The sequence below is a fragment of the Primulina huaijiensis genome, chromosome 2 (assembly GCF_012295235.1).
Source record: "Primulina huaijiensis isolate GDHJ02 chromosome 2, ASM1229523v2, whole genome shotgun sequence".
NCBI lineage: Eukaryota > Viridiplantae > Streptophyta > Magnoliopsida > Lamiales > Gesneriaceae > Primulina > Primulina huaijiensis.
This window is the reverse complement of record NC_133307.1, coordinates 25,552,228-25,571,734: the sequence shown is the minus strand read 5'-3', so window position 1 is coordinate 25,571,734 and position 19,507 is coordinate 25,552,228. Positions and strand designations below refer to the sequence as shown.

The 19,507-nt window shown below is 32.9% G+C and overlaps 3 protein-coding genes across 3 annotated transcripts; 1 reads left to right on the top strand and 2 right to left on the bottom strand.

The window, feature by feature from the left end:
* The first annotated feature begins 1,414 nt into the window (after positions 1-1,414).
* Positions 1,415-5,823, top strand: LOC140970972 (AP2-like ethylene-responsive transcription factor AIL7). Its single transcript, XM_073432992.1, has 10 exons — positions 1,415-1,720; positions 1,875-2,094; positions 2,471-2,960; positions 3,072-3,154; positions 4,271-4,279; positions 4,375-4,463; positions 4,551-4,624; positions 4,727-4,777; positions 4,863-4,939; positions 5,121-5,823. The coding sequence occupies exons 2-10, from the start codon at positions 1,968-1,970 to the stop codon at positions 5,567-5,569; spliced, it is 1,449 nt and encodes a 482-aa protein (XP_073289093.1). The 5' UTR covers positions 1,415-1,720; positions 1,875-1,967; the 3' UTR covers positions 5,570-5,823.
* A 2,051-nt stretch (positions 5,824-7,874) lies between these two features.
* LOC140960621 (dof zinc finger protein DOF5.7-like) lies at positions 7,875-9,643 on the bottom strand. Its single transcript, XM_073418904.1, has one exon. The coding sequence runs from the start codon at positions 9,052-9,054 to the stop codon at positions 8,071-8,073; it is 984 nt and encodes a 327-aa protein (XP_073275005.1). The 5' UTR covers positions 9,055-9,643; the 3' UTR covers positions 7,875-8,070.
* Positions 9,644-13,010: 3,367 nt separating this feature from the next.
* On the bottom strand, positions 13,011-18,357 carry LOC140960605 (uncharacterized). The gene is made up of 16 exons (XM_073418903.1): positions 18,210-18,357; positions 17,788-17,911; positions 16,775-16,838; positions 16,533-16,654; positions 16,378-16,431; positions 16,081-16,200; positions 15,877-15,996; positions 15,633-15,768; positions 15,167-15,337; positions 14,920-15,072; positions 14,578-14,775; positions 14,329-14,470; positions 14,082-14,238; positions 13,872-13,988; positions 13,652-13,778; positions 13,011-13,474 (listed from the first exon to the last, which is right to left on the bottom strand). The coding sequence occupies exons 2-16, from the start codon at positions 17,892-17,894 to the stop codon at positions 13,226-13,228; spliced, it is 2,037 nt and encodes a 678-aa protein (XP_073275004.1). The 5' UTR covers positions 17,895-17,911; positions 18,210-18,357; the 3' UTR covers positions 13,011-13,225.
* Between the last annotated feature and the right edge of the window lie 1,150 nt (positions 18,358-19,507).

The window sequence follows — 19,507 nt, the reverse complement described above, 5'->3', positions numbered from 1 at the left end:
ATATTTAAAGTTAATTAATCCGATCATATTTAAAGTAGAGCACGTGTTGTGTCATAATATGGCGTTTTAATTAATTAAAAAAAGACTTTAATCTCAGTCAAAACCAACAAAAAATAAATAAATGAAAAGCCATATAATTTAATATTATCTAAGTAATTCAAATTTTTAACTTAACTTTGAGTTATAAATCACTTGTCTTTTTCTTAAAATTGATAGAAATCGAATTACAAATCACGAGACTAGAAACAAACTTTGAATTGATTTATTATCTTATTAATTTGGAATATTCTTCTATATTATTCTATATATAGAAAATTATCTAGAATATATATAATAATAAATAAAATTTATATTTATAAATATCGCCGGTATAAAAATAGTAATCGAGGCGGGTTGCATCGCTGTCCCAACAAATCATCCATGTTTACGTGTTGGTTGCATGCATCCAAATGTTGCATTCTCCCTCTCAGTCGCCCGCAATCATATTCATATTTAATTATATATTATTAAAATTTTCGATTTAATTTCACGCGTATTATGGATATTAATTAAACCATCTTCATTATTATGTGTTTAATTAATTATTATAGTTGTGAAAACCATACGTAATATACTTCAACTTTTGGATATATACCATAAATATAATTAAATTCCGAATTTAATTTAACATTAAATAAAGTATGCAAGTTAAGTATATTAAACATTTAATATATATTTGTTTTATATATAGATATTAAGTCATAGAATATATATGAGCTCTTCCCAATCCTTAAAAATCAGAGAAGAACTCGTCAAATTATCGAAATTACGGAAAAAATCCTATCATATAATGCATAAGAAATTGTTCCGATACTCCAACATTAATTATTATTTTCGAAATATCCATATAATGAAGCATACATTATATATTTTTTAATTTAAATTTTTATATGGCAGGGTGCTTGATGGGTGAATTAGGAGTCCAAAAAAACCCTAGTTTGCTAAAACAATGAAATACCACTAACACATATTAATAAACAAAAATTCAAATCATGCTCCAAGAAAACGAGCAGTCGCCCGGATCTTTCGCTACCTTTGCTAAGCAGACAAATTTTCCAATTCGCAGAGCCAACACCTCCCAAAAGTCACTCCTCTAATTCCTCTTCCTCCACATATATATTATATATGTATAATTTTTTCCTTTATGTGTATATATATAATACAAATAATGTAGTAAAAAAATCTGAAACCTCCCTCCGGTTTCACGCCGAATATGGCAGATTGTACCGCCTCTTACTCCCCATTATATTCCTCCACCTGTCCCCTCTTTCTCGGTTCACTCGTTTACTTTCTATATTACTACTTGGCTTGCATTTGTCTCGTTATACTATGATATATAATAGTATATACGCGTGTGTACGTAGGTGTGTATGAGTGGGAGCGAAGCCACGGGAAACATTTTTTCACTCGCGTATGATTCCTTTGGGATACTAGCTAGCTGTATCTTGAGTAATTTTCTAGCATCTTTTAACTTTTGCATGTGCTTGCTTTCGATCCCTTAAATTTTATCCTTTTTTTTCTTGCCTAAGAGTTTAAGTTGCCGAGTGAATCGATATTTCTTTTCAGTTTAAATACAAATATTTCTTGTTTATTCTACTTCAAGAACGTAATACTGTTTCCGTTTTCTCAGATGTTCAAAGTTCAACCCTTTATGGCTAATGGTTAATCCTTGATTAACGAGGTATGATAACCCCGTCTCCTTTCACGGTCACTTCCTTCTAAACTTTAATTTATAAATATATATATAAAATATACACATGTATGTGTTTATGTCAGAGTGTGTGTGTATGCAAAATAATTACTGTTTCTTTCTTTTTAACTTTGTACATATGCAGTCTTTTGGGAGTAATTTGTGCCGTTCCCAATTGTATTGCAATTTTTGAGGTGAAGTTGAGAAATTTGAAGTGGGTTTCGGTAGAATCAAGGAAATGGCACCAGAAAACAAATGGCTGTCGTTCTCCCTGCAATCTTCGGTGGATCAAATGCTCAACCCTTCTTCGCAGTCTGCTGACTCTCACCATTTCTACTCCTTTTCTGATAATTTCTATGCCAATGGTAACTGAACTCAAAATTTACATTATATGTTATTTTATAAAATATATGTGTGTGTGTGTGTGTATTGATGTGCATGTACGTATGTTCGAGTAAATTATGGAAATCTTGCATATACCTCCATGTTTCGGTTTGTTTGCTGAGCAGACTAAGTTTGAATAAAGTAGATAGGACAACAGAAATGCACCCGTGTTTCCCATTTTCCTTTCATTTTTTTCCAATCCAATCGTCATTCTTTTTACGATCTCGAGCTTTCGTTCGGTTATTTTTTTGTCATTTTTCCACTCAATATTTATTGCAAAATGTTTTTTGAGTTCATTCACAGCTCAGATCACTCTTAATTTTTCTGCTTTTCTTTCTTTTTCCTTCCTGCTTGAAGTTGAAAATCAGCAACTTGTAAGCTACATGGATTCATCGCAAGTGCAGCAGCCGCCGAAGCTGGAAGATTTTTTCGGAGGAGACTCAACGGAAACGCAAGATTCAAGTTTGACTCACGTATACAACCACAACCACCACACTGGAGGCAGCGCATTAGCCGCGGCCTACTACTTCAGCCATGGAGAGCCGCAAGAACTCAATAACATTACTGGGTTTCAGGCATTCTCTGGAAACTCGGGCTCCGAAGTGGACGACACGTCGTTCGGAGGACAAATTCAGTCGTCGGTCGAATCGGGAAACGAACTCGCGACCTATTCGCAGTTCCCTTTTACTGCTACAACTAATGCTTTATCTTTAGGAGTTAGTAGTAAGAGTGCTTTGTGCACTGAGAATAACAGCAGCAAAGCCATTGTTTCTGTTGATTCTGATAGTTCCAAGAAAATTTCTGATACTTTTGGTCAAAGAACTTCGATCTACAGAGGCGTTACTAGGTACTGATTTAATTTGTTCTTCATTTCTTGATTTTACTATTAAAACCTTCGTTTTTTTCGTTTGACAGAAATAAAGCTAATTAATTTAATTCTGATGATGGGTTCTTGCAGACATAGATGGACAGGAAGATATGAAGCGCATCTATGGGATAACAGCTGTAGAAGGGAAGGCCAAGCAAGAAAAGGGCGTCAAGGTACGTATTCTACAAAATTTTGGGTGTCGAATGAAATAATATGGAGAAATTATGGCTTTCCTCCGCAATTTTTTCTTTCATTCAAACATTTTATGCGATGATTGATTGACTGGAATATGCATGCACAAAGTGTACTTCAATCTTTCACAGATTTGATAGGATGTGCCGCCATTTTTGTTCATGTTCTGGGCTGTCCTCTGTGCAAATGAATATTATATTCTACATACTCTAGTTACTCTGTATAATCCTTAGGTTCATAGGTGGAGATTTAATTTGTCCAGGAGTTAATATATACATATAATCAAGAACTAAGTCCGCTTAACTAAAAGTCAGCTACCAAACAAATACATACATCATCAAATTAGTTGTACATTAGAGAGCTAAGCAATATATTGACCATCAAGATTAAGATTCAATAAAATGCGCGAGTGTTACATGGATCTTGAAGCCTCGACCTTCTTGGCCGCTCGATACCAATATTAAAATAAACAATTTATCTTAGAAATCCAAGCTCGTGGAAAAATAGCACAATTATTAATTTGATGATTTAGCATACTGGAATAGATCAATAAATCGAGTCAAGACGAAACAAATTTTTTTGGTCCCCACGCCTTTCCTTTTGGTGCCCACACTACTGCTCTACGACACAGCTAGACTTATTTTCTGAACAATAATGAATGAAATTTCAGATCACTTTCCACTTTTCCTTTTTACTTTCTTCTGCCAAAGACCCTTGATGGGTTTGACCAAAGTTTACAGCCCCAATGTGAAAAGTAAATTAACTGACCACGAATATGACGACCTCATATAAGGAATATTTTTGGCAATGTGTGATGGCTATTGTTTGTTAGCTATTAGTCTTTGAATTGATAAATGGTTTATTTATTACAACAATTACAAAAAATGTTGGAACTGATGGGGGAGGAATGTATGGATTGTAAGTGTAATTTGGCACTTTACCGATACCCGGTATAATTTTGTCGTGCTATTTTTTTTTGTTCGGTATAATTTATGTCATTACATGAGCAATGTTTTAACGAGCTTTACTCTTTGTATGGATGGGCCGGGTTCCTATTTTAAACTGGATGCTGCTATATCCTGGACTATATTCTGCAGTTTACTTGGGTAAGATGCCTTGTTGGCTACATATATATGCTCTGTATATGTTGTGCAATATAATTGTGTCACCGTTATTTATGATGGAATCTCTCGGAATGCAGGTGGTTATGACAAAGAAGAGAAAGCGGCACGGGCGTATGATTTGGCAGCTTTGAAATATTGGGGTTCTACGGCTACTACGAACTTCCCGGTAACTCTACATATGCTTCCGACTTTAATGATTGGTTATTTGGAGTTGAGGCATAAACTAAATGTAATGGAAAAATTCTCATTTTAGATCTCCAATTATACTAAAGAAATAGAGGACATGAAGAATGAGACGAAACAAGAATTCATTGCATCACTTCGAAGGTTTGCATATTCTTATAATTGTTCTTGAATTTTTTGATTGATGATGAAAGTTGAATCAGATGTGTTAAATTTTTTCATGAAACACTTCTTGACTATCGCCAGGAAAAGCAGTGGGTTCTCGAGAGGAGCATCCATCTATCGGGGTGTTACCAGGTTTGATGTCTTTTTGTATTGTATATGCCATGTTCCCGTTGTCTTTTGGTCTGCTTCATTGTTATAGTGTGTTGAACTTGTTTAGGCATCATCAACAAGGCCGATGGCAAGCAAGGATTGGTCGAGTTGCAGGGAATAAAGATCTATACCTCGGTACATTCGGTACGTATAGATATATTTCTTTTAATCTGAATAATGACTTTTGATTGAGTCCATGAAGAAACTACATATATTCGCTTCAATTTCAACACATTTTATGATACATACTCTACTATATTGAAGAGGAAATTCGAATTGTGCTTGCACTATTTATAATTACTAATTTTCATTATCGTTATGGCAGCAACTGAGGAGGAGGCAGCTGAGGCATATGACATAGCTGCAATAAAGTTCAGAGGAGTAAATGCAGTGACTAATTTTGAGATGAACCGATATGATGTGGAAGCCATCTCGAAGAGCTCTCTCCCCATTGGAGGAGCCGCAAAACGGCTGAAACTCTCTCTCGAATCTGAAGAAACACAACCTATAAGCAACATCCTTCAAACTCCACCATCCTGCAGCAACAGCAGCAGCAGCATCAGTTTCGCCTCAACCCCAACTGCTTCCAGCATCCCTTGTGGCATCCCATTCGACACTTCAGTGCCCTTCTATCATCACAATTACTTTCAACACCTCCAAACAAGCAATTCAGTCGGGATGGACTCGTCTGCCAGAGCCTCGTCCATGGCAACTCCGATGCCTTTTATGTCATCCCAACCGGAGTTCTTCATTTGGCCTCACCAGTCCTATTAACTATACTGATCTTCTACTGATGTTTAACCGTAGTTTTTATTTGTGGAATCTGTCGTTTAATGGACTACAAATCTAACCCGGTAAGAGCTAGGATAAGTTCTCACTTTGATAGAAAGTTAGCTTCTTGAGGGAGGAGAAGCTGAAATGCTGTAAAGTAAGCTTATTGTCGTTAGCTTTGCCTATATGTGTGGTGAAAGATGAGCAGGAGCAGCACTACTCTGGTTATGGCTTAATTTTCAACCTGTTTTCCATTACCGGATTAGCTCTTGCCTTTTTCATGGAGCGATGTATGAAAATCATACAAAATCAGTTAATATCTTTTAGCACATCAACGTTTATAGCGTACTCTTTGTAACTCTACTTCTATATATGAAGAGCAAACGAAGTATTTTAATTTATTCGCACTGGATAGTCGGTGAATTTGTCCATTTCTGCCTTTCGCCTTCTACCATTCTAAACACTTGGCAACTGAGTCTTTTGTAAATTTCTTGTAGGTAAACTTAAAAAATAATCAATGAACGTTTACCCGCTTAGGTCCATTATGGAGATGTGAGTTTTATGATGCAACAATTGATATAGAGCAGGGTCAAGATCGAGTCGTGGTGGAACTGTCCGGTCATTCATGAGCATAATGGATGGTCCCTTTGTTAGATATTGGAAATATACGAGAGATAATAGGTTTATCAGAAGAAAAATATTTCCATCAATAGTTATTGACCTCTGTTCTTTCTCTAGAACTCTAGCAAGGGAGGAGGCATTCGGATCCACCTAAACAATTCGCAAAACGAGCAAGCCAATCGCCCCTGCGAAGCAGGATGCTTGCTGGGGACTGTTGCCCAACTTTGAAGAGGTGGGATGGCCCAATTCAAGATTTGGGCTTTACTAAGTCAACATGAAATTTCACATAGTAAAAGTCGATGCTTCTCCGTGGTTTGTTTGTTACGTATATATCCATTAAAAGTTTATAAACACTAATTTTAAATTTTTTTTAAAAAAAAAATCAGAATCCCTAGGGAAGTATAATTACTTTGCAAACAACGAATTAGTAATATCGGAAGAATTTCATGTACGTTCGTGAAATAAAATTAGGGATATTTGTAATCGTAATTAATCATGCAGTTAGCGAGAAAAATTTCGTAAAATAGAAACGGTGTAAATTAAATTAATAGCTATGCGCCAACTCAAGAACTAATTTGTCAACATTCGAGCAAATTAGTAGTATTTGAAAAAAGATCTCTGAGACGGGTCGATCGATTCGTATCTGTAATGAAAAATAACATTTTTCATAAGTTGGGTCGGATCAGATATATTTCTCACAAAATTGATATGTGTTATTAGTGAAAAATCATATATAAATTATTTTTTTGAACGAGAAATTCACGGGATTTTCTAACAAAGTCATGGCATGAGTCCAAAGGACTCCAACCTCTAATCCCAGCGGAAGAAAAGTCCAATTGCAGTCGAGGAAATTCCAAGAACGTAACTAAGCTGTTACAAATCAAATATCTTGTTTTTAGTATATGACATCATCGATGCATTTTTCTCGTTTTCTGATAATGTATGTAGGAACTAAGGATGAATTTTTGTCTCAACCGCCTTTCAAATTTTGTATATTTACTTAATTTAATAAATTCGTAAAAAAAAAAAAAAACAGATCCGACATTTGTCGTCTCGAATTAAAAATAAAATTTCAATATTTATATGAAGTTCATCGTCTACAATTTATAATTTTTCATTCTTCACATGTAAAGACGGGCACATCAATGCTAGCTCCATGTGACCAACTAATGTGTGAAACGAAGCAACCCAAAAAAAAAAGTGCTGAATTGGTCTCTGTGTGTGTATATGCATACATATATTGTGTGTATATACAGTTGGGATGAAGAGTCATGAAATTCTTGCAATGAGTGTTGATATCACACTCCCACTTAGTCTATCACGTTCATCATGCCACACATCTCTGTCTCCTTCACCCCACATAAACAGCAAACAAACCACTTACAATTTTTTTTTTTTTACAAAAAAAATTTATATGATTGATTTTACCATAAAATATAATTGACAAAAATTAAAAGATGCCGATACTTAATGAAACTTCGTCTCTAATAAAATTCTGAGATAATTTGTTTCATGTATACCTACGGAGTTCTTGAGTTAGACTACTCTGAAGAATAATACATTTGATTTACGAGTAATAATTTTATATTTGTTGTCTAATAACCTTTTTAAATTTATTACATAATTGAAGCGAAATGTCCTGATCAAGCCCCATTTTAGGAGGCACCAACAACACATTCTATGGAACTATCCGACAAACCCACCTGAGATTCTATAGATATCTTACAAATCGAAACTAAAAGAACATTATATTTGGAACATCAATCGAGATGAAATGAAGCTAATTATTTAACAGGTAGTAAAACCTCAAATTACTCCCTTTTCTCGCAATTTTTTCCCCCATTTTTCCATAAGAAAAGAGAAAGATTCGTGATCTTGATTAATTAGGGCAATGCACTGTACTGAGTCAAGTCAGAACTCCATGCTTGAACTCCACTCCAAGAATGGCTTGTGTTCTCATGATTATTTCCATGGCTTCCACCTGCTGCTGGAGTTGGAGTCACAGTTGCATAAGAATTATCAAAGAACCATTCAGTTGACAAGTCACCTTCTTTTCTTGAAGTTCCAATTCCATAAGAATCTTGCTTTGAACTATCAAGATTTTGGAATAAAATGGGCTGTGGTCTGTGAACACTCATTGGCACTTCAATGTTTGAAGCCAATTGGAGTGTTGTGCTGTTCACTTTCTGACTATCTTCAGTAAACAGCATGTTCAATCTCTGTTGCTGCAACTTCCAGTGAAGGTCTTGGTTTATACAACTCATTGATTCGATTGAAGATGCAAGATTGCTGCTAATGTTCAAAGCTCCCATTTCTTGAAACCCTGGATCAGTAGCGCTGCTGAATCCAAGTACAGGAGAATTAACACCTGCTGAAGGGTTGAGATTAAGAAAATGGCTTGAAGAAATTGCATCAGAACTGCTTGATATGTGTTCAAAAGATGCGAACTGGTTGAAAAGGCTGCGATTTGTCGAGTGGAGCCTAGGTAAATTCAACCCTCCGAACTGAAAATCCATGGCCGGTGAAATATTCTGAAAGAATTTGAACCCACCAATATTACCGGACGGCCCGTTTGAATCCCCCGGAACCCTTTGAGAAGACTTCAGTTTCTTGGTTTTCCGGCTGCCACCTCCGATCGGGACGTTGCGAAGGGCCCCTCCTTTGGTCCAGTACCTTCTACATGTCTTGCAGAAATGCCTAGGCTGTGTAAGGTTGTAGTTGTTGTAGTAGCAAAATTTGGTGTTGGTTGAATCGCATCTCGGGCACTTGAGAGCCGGCTCTTGAGACCGTGCCATGGTGTTTCTCCGGCCGGTGGAGCCCTGGCACTCATCTTTTCCGGCAGCTAGTGATTTGTTATCCGGCGACATGATGCAAGACTCGTGAACTAAACCCTATACAGAAAGGAAGGTGTATAGAATAATCTGAACTTACACTAAACAAACATGTGAAGAAACAGAGAAATTAGCTAGAATTCATGTTCCAAATGCTTGGCTTTGTACAGTTTCCTGATTTGGAGGGAAAGATGCTGATGAATTCATAATTAATTTCATGCATATTGGAGTTGAAAGATAAGGGGAAAATATTGTTCATTGTTTCTTGAGATCTTCATCAAGATTCAAGAATGAACAGAAAACTTTACGAGATGTGTTTGGAGGGGTTAGATCTGGTCTTGGAATGAAATAAAGTTGATTTCAAGTGTGCGCAGAGTGTGTGTGAAAGTGAGCGAACATATCTTACCAGAAAGTTATATATACATACAAGCCATATACAGTGAAATAAGAGGTGGCCGGGGTGGGGTGGGGGTGGGGGTATAGGAAGGTGGGGTTCTACAAAAAAAGAAAAAAGTACAGCAGATGATCTAATGGGGATCAGGTAGAATAGAGAGATCGATCCACACACATGTAATTGAAAAATGAATAGAAAATAATAGAAGGAAGAAATTTTTGTTTTAGAAGAATAAATGAGCGCAACCCAAAAAAAAATAGGACCACAATGCTATGAAAGTAATTGGGTGGCAACTTTCTTTCGATCACGCACGTACATATATATGAGAACCATGGAAAGATTGGTTAGAATTTAATGTGCATGTGATTGTGCCCCTAGAGTTTTCTACACTTTCTTCCCGATGTCAAAATTATATATTGTGTAATATCCATTTAAAAAGATCAACTATTTAAAGCCTCTAATTATAATCTTATTTCCCATGAGTAGAAAATTGAAATTTTGGTATTCTATATTTGTTTTTCTTGGGATTCTAGTCGTCGTCTAATTAAATAGCAGTCGTAGTTATTTATATTTCTTTTTTTTTTTGTTGTAATTTTAGTCATTTTTCATTGGGAGTGGTAATATGGAATTGGACATGTCAGTCATTGTCCATTTGTGTCACTTCAATACCAAGTCATAAAAAATGATTTAATTTGTAAAAGAGATGAAGATATATAGCAGCAAATATTCAAAAATTTGACAATCATATGACCAAAATAAAAATAAAACAAATATAGGACCAAAATAGTAGTTTTTGATCTCATTTCTTAGTTAAAGCTGTTATATTATGATTATATTATTTTTATGCTATAATACATTAGAGACCTATAGCAACTATTTTTGGAGTTTTGTAAAAAAAATTTATAAACCGCAAAAATACACAAAAAGAATTTTTATTTATTTATTTTAATTAAAGATATCATAAAAACCTATTTTTTGTTTTTTTTAATAACTATCATATTTGAGTAAAATATGCATTTATTTTTATCTATAATTTTGATATTTTAAATGATCGATAATATCATTCAAAATAGAAAAATAATTGTTATAAAAATTTATTTTTATACATTTCAAATTTCAATATAATCTCTAGATCAATAGAACGTTGATATTATATTATATACATGTAACACGTACATATTCACAAATGATGATTTATTTATTTAATATGGAATGAGAATATGACATTGAATGATGTGGTGTCGGAAACGTTCGTATTTTCTTGTGTCATATCAGTAATTTTTATTGTCACATCAACAATTTAGTAAAACTATCAAAAGTCAAAATATAATTTAACTTAAATTGATCAAAACCCAAATTGTAATATTAACATGACCAAAACACAAAACAAGGAGAACCATTTTGAGAATCAAAAATGATTTTTTATGCTCCTTATATTTTTTTTCCTCTAAAGTATTTTGGGATGACACATTCTCTTCACCCAAGGGGCAACTCTTTAGACCTCGCGCTCTTTTACTCAATAAGACATTGAAAAACTAAAAATCACGTCAAGTTAGTATCTAAACTATGTAACTAAGACGTACGCTCCATTAAAAAATTCATCCGACATAAGGCATGTAAGATTCATTCTTATTTACGGCTCTTTTCTCAAACAAACAAAAAAAACAAAACAAAACAAAAAACAGACAACCAACTAAAAAATGCTTTTAATAATTCCAAAAGGAAAGAGAGGTATTTAATTAAAATTTCCTGTATCTCCGTACTATTAACAGTGAAACTAGAATAAATTAATGGAACCTAGGACTAGGAGTAGTGATAATTCATGCAAGGTAAAAAAATCGACGAGGGAAAGGTAAAAGTAAGATGGTAGAAATATATATAGGAGGAGACAGCAGCAGATAGGTTAGTTGGTGAACCGTACCAAGCTCAGTGCATGATAGCCTCGAGTCGACAGGATTCTGCATCTCTGTCTCTTCTTTTTTCATCTTCAGGTGCGCAAGCACATTCCAAACTAATATATATATATATATATATAAATTTTTATTTTTCTACGAGAAGAGTTTCTTAGTAAATCAGTTAATTGTTCTGACTCAAACTATGTATATGTATACATAATCATGTGGTTTATGTCTGTATATTATTATATATTTATTTGTTCATTAATGTACAACTTTAACTAGCTAATTAGGTATCTATTTATACATGGAAAATGCATTCTGAATTGATGGAGAAATATGTAGAGAGTACAAACCCCACCTGAATATAAATAGAAAAAAGACATAGTACGATAATGGAAGGGACATAGAACCATCTGAAAAATTTTCACTTGAGATACTTACAAAATTAGAGGTATGGGTATGGGTATGGGTATGGCTTATAACTATATAATTAATGTATCCGAGTGGAGATATTTTGATATAGATGACTTACAAGATGTCGATTCTAAACAACAAAATTGTGAATGAGTGGTAGAAACGTGTAAACCCCCAAACGCACCAGAAGTTTCCTACCGCGTCAAAGTCGCAATCGGGGGGAAGTGAGAGTCGTGTTTAGTGGTGATGCATCTTGTGAGATGATTCCATTAATTGATTGATCAGGGGATATACGTTATAAGTTTTCTTCCAAAATCCGTGAAATACTTTTCGTTGAATGTATAGACTGGTCTACAAATGTGTCTCCAATTTAATTTTACTCCGGATAAATTTACTCGCATTTGCAGAAATATAATAAGATTTTACACATGAGTTGGACTCAAGTAGATGATAATTTTCAACCAAAAAAAAAAAAAGTATATACACAAACATATATAAGAAAAATTATTGACAAGATCTTTTTTTAAAAAAATTTCAAATGCATAAAATTAGCTAAAATTGTTACCTCAAAAACATACTCCACCAAATTTTAATATAAAAAATTCATTTGAAAAAAAATATTATTTTTTTATAAAAACTTTTGAAATTATTTTTTAAATAAAGTAATTATAAAATTAATTTCAAAAAAATCATAAAATTTTTTAAAACGTTAATTTTTAAATAAAATGTGAATATAATCACAACAAGGTTTGATTAAATATAATTAAATTAAACTTATACGAGAACACGTTATTATTTTAATTACATTCAGTTATTTAGTTAAATATTTAACAAAATTATATTATACGTAATATGAAATTATGATCCATATATAAGTATTTTAAAATTGAAAAATATACTTTTCTCTTTTTTGAGTTAAATTATATAACATTCCAATAATTATAACTTTTTATATTTTAATTTAAGAATGAATTTACCCTTAAAATTATACTATAGTTTAACAAATATTAGATTATATATATATATATATATCATAGTTCCGTACCTTGAGTCACACGTGATTACTCCTTCCAATTTTATTTGTATATATATTAGTTTTTGTTTATAAATATTATCAATTCACTATACATCAAGTAGTCACTAGCTAGTCGATAATTTAGTATACTGTGTCATACACGAGCAAATTGTTTAAAGTTGGTAAATTATTATGGCTGACATGAAAATAGAATATTCAGACAACTAATTAATAACGAATTCTATAAGAAAAAATGTACAAATTGCAAGGATTCATGTAAAGAATGTTATGAAATGAAACGAATCGTTTTTTAAATATCTAGCTCTTCCCTTCGGAAGCTAGGTCAGACCGAAAGATTAAGTTTCCTTCCTATAATTCCTACGATAGATAAAACCAAAAGAAAAACAAAACATATATAAAAAGCGTGATGGCACGGATCATTTGTTTTCTGGTAAGCACGAAAGGAAGAAAAAATAGCGTAGGGATCTAATGATAATATTCTTGAGACGGCCCTTCGAAGCGAATGTAGTCATACATAATCCCAATGAATGGACCTTCGTCTCTTGATTGCTTTAAATATATCGTGTTCCTTCCATTCACCAGTTGAAACCCTGAAAATTTCACACTATACAAAGAGTATAATCCATGAATTCCATGTCTTGCGATTGCATTGTCCCTTCCTATTCTTCTTGTCGTAAATTGGGGCCGTCTTGAATAAGGGTTGTTCATCCTCACCTATCAATGCAAAAATTAGTTAGATATGAAATGTAAGGTGCATGGAGGACATTTTGTTCACAAGGTTAAAACATTTTCGTAAAGCAGCATTAATGTTGAAACGGGTGCCTATAAATAATCCAAGAATGGCCGAAAGAAAATTGGTATAAATAAGAAGTTTAACTTGTTAATACTTACTTGTATTTCACCGTAATTAGCAGATGCCAGAGCAAGCCTGAGAGTATACGTTCCTGTCCTGATCACATTCCTTAAATCAAATGAAATTTGCCATGTGGTTGGTTTGTAGTCATGTACTCCTACTTTCCTGTAGAATAAAACTCAAAAATTGAAACGAGAAAGATCATAGATATATATATTACAAACAAACATAATGGCAAAATTTGAAAGTAAAAATTACCTGTTTACATGAGCAAAAAACCAGTCTTTTCGATAATCACTAGTCCCAACGGTGTAAACGAGATCATGAGTAGGATATAAATCCGTGTATCTATCCCACAACCCATATTGCCTAAATCTGAATTCAAATACTTCATGTTAATAAAATCAGGCCTTATCTAAAAGTACAAGCCACGTATTTGAGTAAACACTTGAAGCGGCTTTAACTTACTTTTCTGTGCCATTGATGTGTAAATTGGTCATCAGCTTTGGATTCGGATCAGGCACGAAAAACTCGGCGGCAGAACGATCCGGGATTCCTATCTCCCATAGAGTTGGACCATTTCTTGGAGGATCGTACACAATGTCACCTACTGTAGTTTGAGTTCCTGAATATAAGATTTACATTTTTTAGGAATTATAAACAACACATATCAGCATTCGACGACTGGGGGAAAGTTGGAAGGTAAATTTTTTACCTGGTTTGATTATTACATCATTGCCATATTTATAGTCTCCCATGATCCCTGGAACCCAACCGTACAAATTATACCTGCCTTCTCTAATGTTTTTTATTGTGAAATGTCCCTTTTCATCAGTTTGAGTCCAAAATTGATAACCCTGAGGTTTAATAGTTTGAGATTCAATTAGAAAGAAAACTTTATAATCATAGAACTCTATTGTTTATCTCATTGAGTTAGTCCAGCCTTGCCGAGTAAATTAATTACCTTGGTATCTTCTTGCCAAGATCCTACATCTCCCGGTGGAGCCAATCCGATGTATGCTGATTTCGCCGGTATAAGGCTTCTGTTAATATATCTGTCATGGATCAACAATCGACCAGAAATTGCACCCCTTTGATTGGCACGAGGTATGTCCTTCGACGATGGGAAATCATATGGCCATTTCTTGGTCTCAATCGCCATCTAAATATCACGGCGTAAAGAAAGTGATTAATATGCTAGTATGTATGCCAAGCAGGGAACAAATATTACAAAAGCTTGTAACTATGCTACGAGCTAGGGGCGGGTGTCGATATATATGCGGGATATATGATCATATATATTTACCTGTTGTTTGGCATCTTCCCAAAGGGAAATCGGCTTGTTTCCGGAATCAGAGTTCATATATATAAAAACCGGGCCGAAGACCTTCTTCCAGGCCTCTCCATTCCGCAATTTAACTCCGAAATTTGGACCAGCATAGTGCCCACTAAAAAATATCTGCACACATAAATTATTAGCTAGCTGGATTAATGTTGTCAAATTCTTGATCGAAATCGACTGTTACCGTTGAGGATCCAAATCAAATACTTACAGCCAAAGATGTCGGACCTACATGAGATGTAAGATCTTGCTTGACAGGGCCACCGGCGCGAAACTCGTCGCTCGGTGTTATCACCCAAAACCCTACGCGAGGAGAGGAACTAATCCACCCGTGCACATGGTTGTCCTTACTTTCATACGAGTATTGGTACTTGTCATCCACCTACATTCATTAATATTTTTCATAAATCTCAAACTTAATTAATATATCAAAATTGTTCAATGTCCGAGTTATTAGAATATATAACTGTTTGATTAATGGTCAAGAATTCTATTTTCTCCTCCCAAATTTTCTCGGGCGTTTCTGAGGCACAGGGTTTTCCCAACTCGATTTACCTGACTAGCATGTTTGTAGATTATTGCATTAGTCACGAGGTTTACTCAATACACACCAAAAGGTAGCGACTTCGAATTACATTGTCATAAAAAAATGTACAATAAAATTAAACTAAATCAACCTGTCTTTTGAGAGTGGAATTGGCAGGATTTGTGAGTAAAACGGCTTCTTTGTAATCAAGAACCTGGCCTCTTGTTCGATCATAATCTGTAGGCATGATCCTTTGCAAGTTGTCCGATACAGCCATGTAATGGAACCTAATAAATTAAACTATGTCATATATAACTTTGTCATATATGGAGAAAGTAGAATTGATGAAGTTCACGAAATCTTATATATCCTGGATTTATTGAGAAAATTATTACATATTTTGGTGAAGCTTAAATGCAATTCTTGCTTCATCTATATTCAAATCAGGCCATCCTTTCAAGTGCTCGAATATTGCGTATGAATAGAAACCTGAAACTCCACGCAACATTATAAATCTGCAGACAAAAAAAATATTATGCATAAGATTTAATGTTTTCTGATGAAATAATAAAATAAAATTTAAATAATATGCATCGAACCTTTTGTCTATATTCAGGGGTGGTGCTTTGTCACCCAGAGAAGAATTCCACGTCTTTGTGAAGGAAACTTCAATATGATTTTTAGTTTTTGCGATAACCTTGAAATTTGTACTTTCCAATCTGCGGAATAAATGAAAAATGAGATCAAATTGTGCTTGCAATTATGTAACATCTTTTTATTCAAAATAATACAAATTAAAGTGAAATAAAGTTGGGAATCTGCAAGCATGCTACACCAACCTTGGAATGTTTACATTAATTAAATTTGTATAATAACCGGAAAACTTAAAATCTTACGTTGAGAAAAAACCGTTGCGTGTCTTTGGATTACTCCATACGATGTCCCAATACCTACATTTTACAAAGTTACCAAAATTAATAAATAAAAAAATTATGAAATTATATAGCTAATACGTATTAATCGCATATATATTATACATATATAAACTCACCCTCTCCGTGTTTCTTTGTAGCGATATTCGAGTACATTTTCAATCCCTCCGTACCCAACACCGGTTATCAATCCCGACGGATTCGATAACTGCAGTTTAACAATGCCGTTGTTCATCTCCACCTGCGAAAAATATATAAATTCGTAATATTTATCAATTAAATGTAATAAATAAATAAAATATCCTAATTAAACGTTTTTATTTATTACTCATTTTTTAAGAGAATTAAAAATTTTAATTACGTGATGTTTGTATATACGCAGCGTTAGTGGAAGAGACGAATCTAGACTACCGTCTGCTGTCCATCTGCAATAGCAACAGAGAAAAAATCAAATAATAATAATATTCTAATAGAAAGTCCCCATTTGATTTTTACGTTTTTTTTAAAAAAAACAAATATCACTTTTATAAATTAAAAAAAATTGAAGATCATGAATCAATATAGGTCACTTAAGTTATATTTATATAGTTTAAAATGCTTATGAACAAACTTGGAAAATTTGTAATTAGTCTTCGTTCAACTTCTCCACAAATACGAAGAGGATTAATACGTCAAGCAAGAAAAAAAAATTCATTTGGTGGCACACCAACTATATGTATATATATGAAAAATAATTAAACAAACTGGAAATTAATTAAGTAATTAAATAAACTGTTTATTCGACCAAAATTTATTATTTGCTTATTGTCAAGAAATAGTATCAAGCAATTTTGTAAGAGAGATTTGTCTTTATGTCTTCTATAAAAAATCTATTAACTATGTCCCGAAAGTTGACTACATGACCGAAGTTATATAAGTATTAAGTGACTTTTCACATTCTTAACTATATATTAATGGCTAATTACTCATACCATGCGAGAATTTAATGTTACTTTTTCACCTAATAAAATGTATCCCCTTGAATATATGTGTATAACCATATTTTTTATCCATAAATTATATGGTCACAATATGTAAGAAAAGCATGGCCATAATCTTATAATCGAAGATAATAATAATAATAATAAAAGAAAAAAACAAACAAACAAACAAATTTTGGTTCATAATCTCGGCGAGGCAATCGCGAAATATGAAAAGCCAAGTGAACGAAAGGATAATAAAAAAGAATATTGTAACGTAATATTTTAATTAATACTAGAATTTAATGAAACTTTTAGTCATGCATGCATAACTAAGTAATAATAGTAATATATATAATAATAAATAAACGAGAAACAAAATAAAAAGTTCTGAAAATTCAGGTAAATAACGTACCCGTCTGGGATCTTGGCACAGTTGACAAGCAACATTATATGAAAACTTATTCCAATCCATACTAACACTAAGCGGATTACAGTTCGAAACTCCATTCTTGCCTTCATAAAACTAAACAAATTACCTGTAAATAAAAATTCATATTATTAGTTTCTTGTACACAAGACAATTGTTTGGAAATTATAGACACCATTATTAATTATTAATGTATAAGTATGGACACGAATTCAAAATATTCAACCACAAAAAATACGCTATTTTGTTGAGAAAATACGCAGATTTTAAAAAAATTTGATTTGAAGTATTCTACTGGCCAACGCTAATGTGATTTGAGAAACTATACCCGTACACAAAAACTTTCAAGCAAACGGCAAGAAGAAACACGACTCACCAACAAAAAAGGAGCATAAAGAGAAAAAAACCTTAAAATTTACGCAGAGGTGAAAAGAGAGAATCGTAGATCCAAGGATGAAACAAATAATCAAACTCTGCTTTGTTATATGCAAAAAGTCGATGATTTGTGGAGGGAGCAGTTGTATTTTATGACTACAACGTAAAGGAACCAACTTACGTTCGTCAAGAATGTCGATGTTTTAGACGAGAAAACACCCATTTATATGCGTAGATGATAGAGATAAGTACAGATATTTTTAAATCAAAATTTAAATCACAAAAACTATTGAGACGGTTTCATGAGTTAACTATATGTGTGAGACAAGTCTTTTATTTGGGTCATTCATGAAACACAAAAACTCTTGAGACGGTCTTATGAGTCAATTTTGTAACACAAATCTTCTATTTGAGTTAATCATAAAAACTAAAAAGTATCATTTTTTATTGTAAATATGGACGACCGTTTCAAAAGAGACATATATACTCATGAAAAAAATATTATTTTTTATATCAAAAATATTATTTTTTATTATAAATAAAAATAGGGTTGACAATAAATATATGTGATATTGTTACGCACTCATTTTAAATATAGCCTGAAGTATAAATGGAAATTTGATAGAAATCAGATATATCATGAAGACTAGGAGTAATTTGAAGTTTTATTGGATTGTGTATCCTAGTTGTTTACGGACTTTTATAATCCAAGAATGGTAATTTAGCGTCTATATAATTTAAATCAGGATAAATATTTTATGGGCAGCATTCCATTCAACAATAAAATAGTTAGAAAATCGTGGAATATTTTTTTTACTGTATTTTAAAAGACATATCATGTAAATTAATTCATAGTAGTATGATTATAATAATATTTTTAAATATGCCAGCAACTACTGATTTTTCATCTTTAAGCTTTAAATTATCTTGCAAAATTTCAAATTTAAGTTAAAATTTTCCTTTTAAAAAAAGATTTATTGAGTGTTTTGTTTTTTTAAGAAGTGTCTTCTTTTGTTTCGGTGCGTTAAAAGACCGAAATTTCGATTGAGATTTCGTAGTATCTACGCATATCTTACTATACTATTACACTATTACAATAGATATCCTTTAAATTTTCAATTAATTGGTGAAACTTTAGATAAAATAATGATTATATTTTAACTTAATTCTCAGCTAAACAAAAATTATTAAGCAAATTAGTCATTTTATATGGTCTTATATATCTTTTTCTAATCATTAGATGTTTTCTTTTTTATTTACGAAAATATCAATCACATTTGTAAAATAACTAAATTGAAGTATTATTGCGTTTTGGTGACTATTTGTTTAC